Raw genomic sequence first — 13,960 nt, 5'->3', positions numbered from 1 at the left:
GCAAAGCAGAACATGTGTTTAAGATGTTCTAGAAGTAAACATCTGCAATTGTTATTTTGCTGTAGCAGATTGGCAGCCCCACTGGCAAGTACAGAGTTACACACTGACAACTCATCTGTGCTAACTTCTGAATGTGACTACTGCAGTTTGTACTTCAAGATCCCAAACAACTCATTACATTAAGCCAGACTTGATACCCAAGTCAAAATTAATGTCCTTGTTGCTACATGCATGTATCTAGAGACAGAAGAATCCAGCTCTGTGGCTGCATGACGCCTGTGCCAGGGCAGGGATGAAGGAAGAAGAAAGGAGGGGGGCGGCAGGCACATGCACGAAGCGAAGAGTGGGCAGAGTAGAGAGAAAGGATAGACAAAATGACGGACAGAGGCAGAACTAAATGTATAAACATATAGAGCAAAGGATTAAGAGTGGTGTCTGATTTCATTTAAATAATTTTTAAAAGAAAGTTGTGGGTAGTGAAGAGCTTGATGACATGTAGGCACAGAGGTTGTGAAGTTACAGCCAGAAAGTCAGACTTTGGGAGGAAAAGCGGATGAATACTTCAACAGGAAGGTGGTCCAAATTCTACAGAAAAGAAACAGAGGAGGGCAGATGAAGAGAAAGCTACATGGAATGACACAAAATAACCAAAAAAAGTAAGGAAATCGAAGTGACAAATAGTACGTAATAGGTGGTCTGTAAGCCCCTTTTAAGTTTTTTTATGTGTAAGTTACAAGTGATTTTGCAAGTACAACACAAGCGCTGTGCTGGCGGAACCTACAAAGGGGCATGGAGAATGACAAAACCAGACATATGGAAAGGTAAGGGACAGAGGTAGGTGAGCCACTGTAGGAAAGTACCATCTTGCCTGGCATGTTACCCCCATATTTCACTGTATATATGTTGTTTTAGTTGTATGTGTCACTGGGACCCTGCCAGCCAGGGCCCCAGTGCTAATAAGTGTGCCCTGTATGTGTTCCCTGTGTGATGACTAACTGTCTCACTGAGGCTCTGCTAACCAGAACCTCAGTGACAATTTGGAAAGCAAAGAGAGAGCATAACCACTAACAGGCTAGTGACCAATTTCACCCATTCACATTGGCATACTGGAACACCCTTATAATTATCTTGTATATGGTACTGAGGTACCCAGGGTATTGGGGTTCCAGGAGATCCCTATGGGCTGCAGCATTTCTTTTGCCACCCATAGGGAGCTCTGACAATTCTTACACAGGCCTGCCACTGCAGCCTGAGTGAAATAACGTCCATTTTATTTCACAGCCATTTACCACTGCACTTAAGTAACTTATAAGTCACCTATATGTCTAACCTTTACCTGGTAAAGGTTGGGTGCTAAGTTACTTAGTGTGTGGGCACCCTGGCACTAGCCAAGGTACCCCCACATTGTTCAGGGCAAATTCCCCGGACTTTGTGAGTGCGGGGACACCATTACACGCGTGCACTATACATATGTCACTACATATGTATAGCGTCACAATGGTAACTCCGAACATGGCCATGTAACATGTCTAAGATCATGGAATTGTCACCCCAATTCCATTCTGGCATTGGGGAGACAATTCCATGATCCCCCGAGTCTCTAGCACAGACCTGGGTACTGCCAAACTACCTTTCCCGGGGTTTAACTGCAGCTGCTGCCAACCCCTCAGACAGGTTTCTGCCCTCCTGGGGTCCAGCCAGGCTTGGCCCAGGAAGGCAGAACAAAGGACTTTCTCAGAGAGAGGGTGTTACACCCTCTCCCTTTGGAAAAAGGTGTCAGGGCTGGGGAGGAGTAGCCTCCCCCAGCCTCTGGAAATGCTTTGATGGGCACAGATGGTGCCCATCTCTGCATAAGTCAGTCTGCACCGGTTCAGGGATCCCCCAGCCCTGCTCTGGCGCGAAACTGGACAAAGGAAAGGGGAGTGACCACTCCCCTGACCTGCACCTCCCCTGGGAGGTGCCCAGAGCTCCTCCAGTGTGCTCCAGACCTCTGCCATCTAGGAAACAGAGGTGCTGCTGGCACACTGGACTGCTCTGAGTGGCCAGGGCCAGCAGGTGACGTCAGAGACTCCTTCTGATAGGCTCTTACCTGTGTTGCTAGCCTATCCTCCTTCCTAAGTAGCCAAACCTCCTTTTCTGGCTATTTAGGGTCTCTGCTTTGGGGAATTCTTTAGATAACGAATGCAAGAGCTCATCAGAGTTCCTCTGCATCTCTCTCTTCACCTTCTGCCAAGGAATCGACCGCAGACTGCTCTGGACACCTGCAAAACCGCAACAAAGTAGCAAAGACGACTACTGAAACCTTGTATCGCTGATCCTGCGGCCTTCTCGACTGTTTTCCTGGTGGTGCATGCTGTAGGGGTAGTCTGCCTCCTCTCTGCACTAGAAGCTCCAAAGAAATCTCCCGTGGGTCGACTGAATCTTTCCCCTGCAACCGCAGGCACCAAAAGACTGCATCACCGGTCCTCTGGGTCCCCTCTCAGCAAGACGACCGTGGTCCCTGGAACTCAGCAACTCTGTCCAAGTGACTCCCACAGTCCAGTGACTCTTCAGTCCAAGTTTGGTGGAGGTAAGTCCTTGCCTCCCCATGCTAGACTGCATTGCTGGGTACCGCGTGATTTGCAGCTGCTCCGGCTCCTGTGCACTCTTCCAGGATTTCCTTTGTGCACAGCCAAGCCTGGGTCCCCGACACTCTAACCTGCAGTGCACGACCTCCTAAGTTGTCCTCCGGCGTCGTGGGACCTTCTTTTGTGACTTCGGGTGAGCTCCGGTTCACTCTTCTTCGTAGTGCCTGTTACGGCACTTCTGCGGGTGTTGCTTGCTTCTAAGTGGGCTCCTTGTCTTGCTGGGCGCCCCCTCTGTCTCCTCACGCAATTGGCGACATCCTGGTCCCTCCTGGGCCACAGCAGCATCCAAAAACCCTAACCGCGACCCTTGCAGCTAGCAAGGCTTGTTTGCGGTCTTTATGCATGGAAACACCTCTGCAAGCTTCTTCACGACGAGGGACATCCATCCTCCAAAGGGGATGTTCCTAGTCCTCTTCGTTCTTGCAGAATCCCAGCTTCTACCATCCGGTGGCAGCTTCTTTGCACCCTCAGCTGGCATTTCTTGGGCATTTGCCCACTCACGACTTGAGTGTGACTCTTGGACTTGGTCCCCTTTGTTCCACAGGTACTCTCGTCTGGAAATCCATTGTTGTTGCATTGCTGGTGTTGGTCTTCCTTACAGAATTCCCCTATCACGACTTCTGTGCTCTCTGGGGAATTTAGGTGCACTTTACACCTACTTTTCAGGGTCTTGGGGTAACCCTCACTGTATTCTTACAGTCCCAGCGACCCTCTACAAGCTCACATAGGTTTGGGGTCCATTCGTGATTCGCATTCCACTTTTGGAGTATATGGTTTGTGTTGCCCCTATACCTATGTGCTCTCATTGCAATCTATTGTGACTGTACATTGCTTTCTGTTGCTATTACTGCATATTTTTGGTATTGTGTACATATATCTTGTGTATATTTGCTATCCTCATACTGAGGGTACTCACTGAGATACTTTTGGCATATTGTCATAAAAATAAAGCACCTTTGTTTTTAGTATATCTGTGTATTGTGTTTTCTTATGATATTGTGCATATGACACCAGTGGTATAGTAGGAGCTTTACACGTCTCCTAGTTCAGCCTAAGCTGCTCTGCTAAGCTACCTTTTCTATCAGCCTAAGCTGCTAGACACCTCTTCTACACTAATAAGGGATAACTGGACCTGGTGCAGAGTGTAAGTACCCTTTGGTACCACTACAAACCAGGCCAGCCTCCTACAGCCACAGAAGGCTCGAGCCTGGCTGAAGCCACATATCCAGCTACAGCTCTGCTTGTGAACCCCCTTGGATCTTCCAGCCAAATGTGAGCTGAGCAAAAAGCTGTAGATTCTTTCACCCCCTGACCCCAGTACAACCCCCTGCATCCCTGTGCACATTCTCAAAACAATGGCATAAGCAAGAGTGCTATGTGCCCTAATGCACTTAGGGAATTGAGAACCCTAACCAAGTAGTTGATAGTTAAAAACAGCCATATTAATGAAGTGGGGCCTGTAGACCCATGGGCATTGATACCATCGACCTGTCGCACTAATGAAAGTGATGCATCTAGCCCTCTATTTATTCCCTCCACGGTATCCTGAATCCTCGTCTGAAGATTTCCATTCTGCTGTGTCTATTGTATACCTCTTGCTCTCTTCCTCTCTCCCCTACGTCACTGGGATCATGTTCTCCTATGACCATCCTCCCCTTAACTCTAAACAGCTTCTTGTCTCTCTACATCTGTATTTGGCTATAGTCTATCTTTCCCCTCCCCCCCACTGTCCCCTTATCTCCCTGCTTCTCACCACTCTAACCATTCATTCCTCTTTCAGTTCTGCTGCTTCTCTCCACTCTCGTGCCTCCTCATGATCTCCTATTTGCCCACACCTCAACTTTCTCTCTCAGTTCCTCCCTCGTAGCTTTCTATACTCCCTGTATATCTCCACGTGCCTTTATTTTCTTCATTATCTGTGACCCTTATCCTTTTCACTTGCTCTCCCTTCTCCATTCCCTCCTGCACCCATCGTCTCCTCCACCTCTCTCTCGCCATTCTTGCTGGTCTATCCACCCTCCTTTATTTGCGCTCTGTTCTCCCTCTTATGTATCCGCTCTCACCCGTATCCTGCCATGCAACTCCCTAGTAACACCAGCATCTCTCCATCCTCATGTCTGTGCCTTTTGCTCTCTATTTCCCCCATCTCTTTTTTCTCATCTGTTTTCTCTTCATTATTTTCTTACCGGGCCCATGTACAGCACAGAAAGAGAGGGAGGCGGGAGAGTGGTAGTGGGGTATAAGGAGCGAGAGTGAAAGAAAGTGAGAGATGGTTAAGAGAAAAAGATGGAGAGGGAGAAAGCAAGGAAGCGAAGAGAGAAAATAGAGAAAGAAAGAAACAGAAGGAAGTGAGAGTATAAAGAGAAACGGTAAGAAATAAGAGAGAGAGCAAGTGATTGCAAGAGACGGAAAGAGGTTTAAATATACGGCCGATGGCAAAATGGAGGGGGCCTTAGATAAAGCAATAGACCAAATGATCTAAACGATGATTTTTGTCGGCTCTTATTATGGCTCCTAAAGCCAAGCCAGCCCTCTGGCTCGGCCCTTCCCTACAGTTCTCTGGCTTGTCCACCACTAGGAAGAGATCGAAGGTAAGAGACAGACAGGAAAAGAGAGAGGGTGGAGGGAGGAAGCAAGAAAGAGAGAAAGGGACAGTGGGAAAGGCAGGGAGCAAAAACAAGCGATGCGACAGACAGCTATAGAGAGTCAAATCGAGACAACTCATGTCCTTACACGAGACTCCACTAGCCGGGCCTTCTCCGCGTGCGCCTCCTTCAACATCTTTTCCATCTCCTCGATCTTCAGCACCTCCAGCCCACTGGCACTGCTGGCACAAGGACACGAGACGGTCACATGACAGGGCACTAGTGCACACCAGGGTCACACAAGAGTACACTGCTTGAGCACAATAGAGTGATAGCAACATGAAGTCTGCATGGACAACACGACGAGATCGGGTCACGTGGGCATCGTTTACCTACACTTGTGCACGATAGGCAAGCATTGTGCACAGTCGTTAGTGGATGGCAGGGTCCTAGAGTGCGCACAGATACCAGAGCACAACGGGGCAAGTGAGACTGCACCATGCTTTGCCACTAACGCACTATAAGGTCATTTAGGAGAGCAGTGTGCATTGAACCTACTAGAAAACAAGAGTACACACGTGCACTCTGCACTAACATTAGTGTACGACAAAGTGACACACGACTGCAATGTACACTGTCACTGGTGAAAAACAGGGCTAAACAATAGCACAGTTTTTTAAAAAACAAACAAAACAAAACATTTTCATCAGGGTTTTTCTTTTCATTTCTGTTGTGTTCACATTTATTGATCGTACAGTAAATCAGCTGATACTGATAAAACATTGCTAATTCTGCCGAACTGATGTATCAGTAATGATGTAGATTCAAACACTAGGTAAGGGCTGTTGGGTCTGACAAGGGTTGTATTCTACAACAGTAATAAAAATAAAAAGAGAGAAAACGATGTACATAACTTGTAACATAAGAAGAGTCGATACTTGATACAACAGGCACAGGCCACAAAAATATATGTTTGCTACGTGGACAGGTGCTGCTCCCATCTATATCCATCTGAAGAAGCATTTATGAGCAGCGCCCCCAAACTTAAAACGCCCAGTATATTCTGTGCGCCAACATTGTCTACCCCCCTGCCACCCACACATGCCGGTCTTCTCTCCATATTCAGTGTATCGAGGTCAACTCCCCTTGGCTAAATTAGATACATTCGTTCGTCGTGGCCTATCATCCGATTTAGTCTCTAGTTTCGCAATCTACTTGTCCCGGGATGACCCGAGCGATGTCTGCCCGTTGTTGGCAAAGCAAATAAATTGCTTCCGCCTCTGAAATGGCCCACTTCCGTAGCTCACACAGCCAGCGGCCAATCTGCGGTGCAGTAGGGAACTTCCATGTTATTTCATAACGACGTTTAATGAGTATACGCGGTAGATCTACAAGGCGGCATTCATACTTCTTGTTTTCCGTCCAGACATCCAAGCCACCATGCACATTTGCGGTTCCAAGCACAGACACCTTCCAATCATCTCAAATCTCGCTTTGCCCACCTTCCCGACCATGTCTGCGCTATTACCACCCACTACCATACCACATGGTAAAGCGATCATCGGTCGGCAAAGCCAATAAGTTTCGCCTTTTCTAAATCTACTGTCAATGTCTTTTTTTTTCTACATTACACAGCACCACAAGTTGATGTGCAACATGGCCCAAAACAAACAGAAAGAAAAAAACAGTATGATGCAGCTAGCACTGACTGAATCATAGGGCTTTTAAAAAATACTTTAAGCCATGTTGCACAGCAGCCTGCAAGATGAAATATGACAAACAGTTTAGGTGCGCATCTTATTTCATGTGTGCCAGGAAGTAGAGTATAAGATTAAATTGGCATCAGTCTGATTACAGGCATTCCCATGGCACAAAAAGGTGAAACATCTCTGCTCCAGTTCAGCACATAAGCTTAGAGCGTTTCACCTTGCACTTCACAAACTGCAAAACTATACAAATGATCACGTTTCAACTAATTATGGGAAGTTACATAATGCGACAGTAAGACTAGCAAGGCACTTATTATAGCCTTATAGCCCGCTGTAGTGGGCTATAGGGGCCACTAATGGCCCGCTCCAATGTTAAAGGCCTGAGCCAAAGGTGAGGGTAATTAACGAACGAGCTGGACTTTAATGGCCGGTATAGCTCAGCTACAAGGACTATAAGGCTATTAGAACAAATGACCACTAGAGGGTAGAATGTTCTAATAAATAAAACAAAGGCCTCACGGAAAAGGGACTGGAATCCCCTCAGGCTGTGAGGCCTTTGTTCACAGCTGTTGCTGTGTGAAAAACATTGGAATATTGGAGCTCTGGGCTTTTACCAGCCATTAGAAGCCTAGAGCACTCCATTGTCTTTAATGGAGCTCCCAGCATTCCAGTTTTCTAATACTCTGTAATAAATGGTGATAGAAGGACGACTATAGTCAAATGTACTGGAGAGACATGCTTGTAGAAAAGCCTATCCTGGGACAGGGCATCTCAAGCTAGAAGGACAGACATGGGTAAAGTTGTCGTTGTTCTGTTTAACTTTTGGATATGCATATTGATTTGCTAATTAAGCCAGCAACGGGGAAGACCAACCATGTCACCCCTCTAGGACAAACTTGTTGCTTTCACCTCAGAGATTCGTGTCCGTAGCTCAGCCCTCCCAAAGGTTCTCAGCAGAATCCAGATGTTGCCAGAGAGCAAGGAGACCATCACAACGCCCTGTTTAAGCCCTCTAATCAGCTCCCCAATCACGCTCTGCCGCCAGAGCAGAGGTCTGAATGCAGTTCCAAAGCATACTGGAGACTGGTCAAGCCACTAAGCGGGTGCGCACAGCTTAAATATCTGTTCAGCACATATGCGGAGTAATAAGTAGTTTTATCTTTCTGCTACAACTGTCATTCTGACTTTAGCCTATGCCCCAACCTGGTTCCCCAGTGCCAATCAGCCTGTTTTTCTGGGCGAATTACTTTATTTCCTGGTGTCTAGAAAATTAATGCGTCCTATGGAGTGCTGGTCGCAGTGCCTAATTTGTGCTTGTTGTTTCCAGTGCAGAGCACCTGCACTTATTTTTCTACCTCAAGCATTTACTGCGAGCAAAAGACACATATGGGAAAGACAGGGGAATAGAAAAACGAAAAAGTGTCACTCAGGGAGAAAGCAGAAAGCTGTAAGAGTGAGCTGAAGGGACAGGAAGTGGCTGTAAATGGATTGAAGAGGCCCGAGATGGCTTCAAGATTACGCTGCCTCCGTATTACGTGTTCGGACATTTAATTGCAGCAGGCACAAGTTTAAGAGGAGGGCTTTGGGCACCGGCACATTTTTATTTACAAATTAAGTACTGCCTGTTCATAATTGAAAAAAAAAATACTTGCAAAACGATGAGTATCTAGGGGAAGGACACTGGTCTGTGGTCACTAACAGTGACTAGAAGTTGTACTTTGTCCAGACTCCACACAACAGCATGGACGGCAAAGCAGAGCAGAAGTCAAAGCAGACAACATGCTATCCATCAGAAGCCGGTATATTAGAGCGACGTTGGAATAAGCAAATGGTAAGTTCACGTAAGCAATGGGTGTGTTCTTAGCCTCTTCTAGGATTTTTTTTGTTTATTAACAAAAGACTTTGCAAGCACGCAAATGCATGCCAGCAAAACCTAAAAACATGTGCCCAGCTGACCACATCTGAGCCACACCAATGAAGTTTGCGGTCCCCATTGGATGACAATTTGTCTTTGATATCTGTACATTGGATTGAGAATTGCGAGCTCAACGTGATCTACAACAATAACAGTTCATATCCCACTCCCATGGGACACCAAGTGCTGCAATAGGGCAGCTATAATGAGTTTAGAAGGCCCCCCACAACCATTTTAAACTATCGGTCAAAACATTATAGGTGAGAAATTGTCCAGGCCCAAATTGCAGTTGTCTGCCAGATCCTGAAATGCAAGGAGTCTGCCCAGGCCATATATAGCACCCAATTCCAATACCCATGCATCTGTCCCTGGTCCCTTTTCAAGCAGTACACCAATTCATGGGCTCTTACCAAGCACTACACCAATCCACAGGCTTTTATCAAGCAGTACACCAGTTCATGGGATTTTGTCAAGCAGTACACCAATTTCCCACCAAAACAATGCTTTAAGTGTGATTGAAAAAAGTGGTGGTAGGGTTCTTTAAAAGGGTGTCACCAAAGAAACTTAATTAGGAATCCTTTCCAAGAGGTGTGGCTTTATTAAAGGTGTGGATTAAATTATGCAAACTAAAATAATGTGCTTCAAATGGTGTGCCACCTGAACAGTATTTCGGTGCCTCCCTGTGAGATTTCTGTTACTGTATCCAGAGATGGCACTCAACAACAAACATTTATACTAAAATCAAGCCATACTTATTGGTGTTGCCAAAGCATGATGGCTGTATCAGATAGATGGATAACTTCACTGAATTTGTTGAGAATAGTTAGAATGGAAAATGCTTTCATTTGGAAAATACCAGACTGTGAATTAAGCATCAGTTAGGTCTGTGTAAGGTGCACTCTGCCCTTCCAAGAATCTCAAACACTCCTATTCTCCCCTCCACACCACTTTCTTCTGCAGGCTTGCACTCTGTTAGAGATAAGCTTGCCCTTTTTCTCTGAACAACTTTCTGAATTCTTCATCGGCAAATCTCACACTTTCCACTCAATTACCATTGACACATATGAGACTAACGCTCTGCCAAGAGGCCTAGGATTGGATGTGAATGTAGTGTACATACCTCTATGGCCTGCTAACAGGAACTGTGAGAAATTCACACTGCCTTCAGCTTAAACTTCAGAGCCCACTATCGTACACCGTCAAAACACCCACCCACAGCCTGAACTCAGACTGGTGGAAGCTATTCAGCTATCCAGCTATGAACAGGGTTTTTTAAGGTCGTTGTTGAGACGCCATTGATTTTTTTCCCTATTAAAATTAAGCACATGAACATTGAGCCGGATGTGGACGCGTTTCAAAGTCGGGTTTCAATGTTATGGTCTGAGAAAGGGCGCACTTAAAGCCTTCAACGAGAGCACAATATGTATTGATACCTAGTGCACAACCGGGTCACACGAGAGTACAGGGTCTCAACACTGGTGCACAACAGGGTCACACTAGAGGGAGTCTGTGTCTGTCATGTCAACTTGCGTCCGTTTCCCCCCTGCTTCTGCATCCTCCCCCGTTGCTACTGACCCTTACCTGTAGCGCCTGGAGCAGGGCCTGGAAGTCATGGCTGGAGGACGGGAGGGCAAAATGGAGCTGTGATGATCTCCCTGCGAGGACATGTAACTGCAAAGCAGGCTGGAGGGAGTTCGAACAGCTTCTAAGCTCTAACTCACCCTAGTGCCGCAAGTCGCACTGAGCGCTATATGAGATAACTCACCTCACTCGTACAAAGCACCCGTATCACTCAGCCCTAACCTTGCCTCGTATTCCTCTCCCACTCAATTTTAGCTATGCTGTCCTATCTCGCTAATTACCACCACCTGTCTTTATCTTTTCATTACCTTTCACCAGCGTCTTCTTCCGCTCTCTGCCTCCATCTCTCTGTAGTACTAACCTCCCTCCTCTCAGGCTCTTATAGTGCCCTCTTTGATGTGAAACCCTCCTCAACGCCTCTCTTCAGGGGCCATCTCCCATCTCTCTCTTCATGTACTTCCTCCCTCCCCTTGTGCTGCCCGTTTTCTCTAGCCCCGATTCTTTCTCTACTTGGGTTCTCCGCACTACTTTTAAAGCCCCCTTTCCTTCCGTCCTTGTTTGCTCCCTCCTTATGGCTCCGCAGCCTCACTCGTATCCCCTGCACCACCACATCTACCACTCTGATACAGCCTGTGCCGTCTCCTCTGCCGCGCTTTCCCCCCTCTCCCTCCGCCGTCAGCACCCGACCCCGCCCCCCTTTTCAGCAACCGGTCCCACGCTTCACCCCTCTTTCTGCAGGTTGTACCCCTTTCTCCCCTGCCTGTGCAACCTCCAACCTCCTTTTTGCATCCCGCGCCACTCTTGACCCCTTCTCCTCAGCCTGTATCCTACTCTCCTCTATCTGCAGCCTGCACCCCTTTCTACCCACCCCCCCTTTCCCTCTTCAGTTTGAATTTCTAAAAAGGCTTGAAAACCCGGCGTGGATGCCGTCAGCGCCCCCGCCGGTGGAACGCCAGGCATCTGATAGGTAGAAGCTCTCCGGGTGAAAGGTGGGGGGAGCCTCTCGAGAATCGCTCCTGGGGGCCAGGGGCCAGGGGCCTCTAAGGTGCTGGACGGCTAAGCCTACTAGGGGGTGTGAGAGAAACAAGGGGCGGGGGGAGTGGCCTCCAAGAGGTAAGATTAGAGCTGGTTTTAGTTAAACTGTAGGACACAAAGGTATTGGCGGACAGGGAGGTACTGGCTTTCTACCCCCTCCCAGGGGGCGGGCCGTACAGACGAGCACGAGTATTAACTCAGGCACTTTAATTGCTTGCAGTGCTCCAACCCGCGCCCCAAACTGGCCTCTGATGCCAATCATACTGCAAGTAAACAGCATATCGGCGACAGGACGAGGGGGTTAGGTAGGGGAGTTTATTGTTACTCCTCAGTAATATCTTGGCGCGAGACCGGAAAGCTGGAGTAGGAGACTAAGTGAGGCATTGTGAAGTTACAAAAACTTCCCTCTGAGTAATTACGTGAAATGTTAGGAAAATGCGCAAATGACCACATGGCAATATGGCATTTTGTGGTACGTTTTTGTGCGAAATGCTTCCTTGTGTCAATTTTTGATGCGAGGATACACTTCGCGCTAAAAACATAGCACACAAACCACCGTGAACAAGAGGCACATTCTGCCTATTCGCATTGTTCCGGGATTTTTAACCGAGTGGCCACCGATTATGCTAAGTGGAGTAAAGGTATCACTGCGTAAAACGAAATGCCGGAAACTACATGAATTACTCCAGCATAACTGAAAAGATATTCACCTATATATTACGTCACCCCCTCAGTCTCCAGACTATGACCACTCATTCCCGCCCCCTCTAGTCTCATATGGTGACCACTGACTCCCTCACGCGGCAGTCTTATATTTTGACCCCTTTCTCTCTCACCTTCCAGTCTCATGTTGTAACATCTGACGCCGTTCCCTGTCTCATGTTGTGAACTCTGACCCCTTGGTCTCATGTTGAGAGGTCTGACTCTCCCTGTCCTGTCTCCCTCACCCTGCATTCTCATACAGTGACCTCTGCTCCGCCACTCCATTTTAGATAACGAAACTCCGACTCGCTCCCCTCCACTTCAATATTACGACCTCTAACCCCCTCACCCTCCTGTCTCATATTGCACCCTTTGACTCCCTCACCCACCCCCTTGTCTCATGTTGTGAGTTCTGACTTTCTCGCCCTCAATTTTCATATCGTGACCTCTGAGCTTATCTACCTCTCCAGTTCCATGTGGTGACCTCGGTCTTCCAAGACTTACGTTCTTATTTTATCGCGTCACTTACTCCTCACCACAGTTCTGCATAGAGAACTGTCAGGGGTAAAATTCACAGTTCAGGACTGGAGCTGACAAGAGGAGACTGATAATAAACTGAGCAGCAATAGCAAGGAGCTATCAACGGTGCGACAGGTGCAGTGTCACAAGGGCCCAGAGGCCTGAGAGGCACACTGAGCCATTAAACTGTGGTATTTTGCTACCAAAGCAGCGGTCAGAGGGTTCCCTTTTCCCTTGTTTGCACTAGGGCCCCTGTCATCCTTTCTACACCACTGGTAAGGACTTCCAATATGAACCATGGGGTGGGGCCCTTGTCAGTAGGCCACTTCAGCTCGCACCACCCATTGCCCCTGCCAGCGCCTCCACCAATGACTGAAGCAATGCAACTACTGAACATCACACCACACAAGTGTAACATTTCAGACTATTTGAGGCCCCTAAAGCTATAATAGTGACTTGGTCGGCAAGTATTAGTCGATCTTAATGTATATTGACTTAATAAACAAAGTTTCTTACCTGTAGGTGTAGTTTTGCAGTGTGAAAATTTTTCTGGATTCACATGCTGTGCATTATTCTACAATCTAGTGTTTGGATACAGAATTCCCCATTGATTCTTAGTCTCTTTTCTCTTTTGATTTTTTGTCTGTTAGTGGGCGTCGACAGAACCACCATTTGGTGTCCCCTTGTGAAGCCGCCCTAATTCTTCCCATTGTTCCCACCCTTGGTCACCATTGTCAGTGTCTTATTTTTTTTTCTTTCTTACTCCTGTCTTCTTGGTGGGGGTGGGTGGGTCACTTGAGAATCCAGAAAATTCTTCAACCTGCAAAACGACACCTACAGGTAAGAAACTTTACTTTGCAGCATGAATCTTTTCTGGATTCACATGCGGTGCATTGATTTTAAAGCAGTTTTTACTCCTGTGGTGGCTGGGTTGAAGATGGGTATTGATTTCTAAGCAGATTTTGTTTTCCCTTTTGACCTACCTGTGCTTCCTTGTTCATTTGCATATCAATACAATAATGTCTTGTGAATGTCTGTACTGATGACCAAGTTGCGGATATGCAGATTTTCTGTAGAGGAGTATTTGCTAAAAAGGCAATGGTTGCCCCTTTTCTCCGAATAGTGTGTGCTCCTGGTATGTTTGGCAAGCTTTCAACTGCATCTGTATGGCACAATTGACTTGTTTGTGCAATCCATCTAGCTATAGTGTTCTTAGTTACTGATTTGCCAAGATAACCTTTGCCAAATGATACAAATAGTTATTGAGTCTTCTGCAAAGATTTTATT

At 47.0% G+C, this 13,960-nt stretch overlaps 1 protein-coding gene across 30 annotated transcripts in view; it reads right to left on the bottom strand.

Annotated features, from left to right (window-relative positions):
- PHLDB1 (pleckstrin homology like domain family B member 1) overlaps nt 1–13,960 on the bottom strand; it is a 397,027-nt gene that overhangs the window by 30,857 nt on the left and 352,210 nt on the right. For 18 of the 30 annotated variants that reach the window (XM_069224755.1, XM_069224758.1, XM_069224764.1 and 15 more), the window contains one exon: nt 5,361–5,454. In XM_069224755.1, coding sequence (XP_069080856.1) covers nt 5,361–5,454 — 94 coding nt within the window. The remainder of the gene's footprint in view (nt 1–5,360; nt 5,455–13,960) is intronic. The other 12 variants (XM_069224757.1, XM_069224762.1, XM_069224760.1 and 9 more) reach the window with 1 other exon arrangement.

Source organism: Pleurodeles waltl, chromosome 3_1 (assembly GCF_031143425.1).
Source record: "Pleurodeles waltl isolate 20211129_DDA chromosome 3_1, aPleWal1.hap1.20221129, whole genome shotgun sequence".
Classification (NCBI taxonomy): Eukaryota; Metazoa; Chordata; class Amphibia; order Caudata; family Salamandridae; genus Pleurodeles; species Pleurodeles waltl.
Note: the sequence above shows the minus strand (reverse complement) of the source record. Positions and strands in the feature narration are given on the sequence as shown.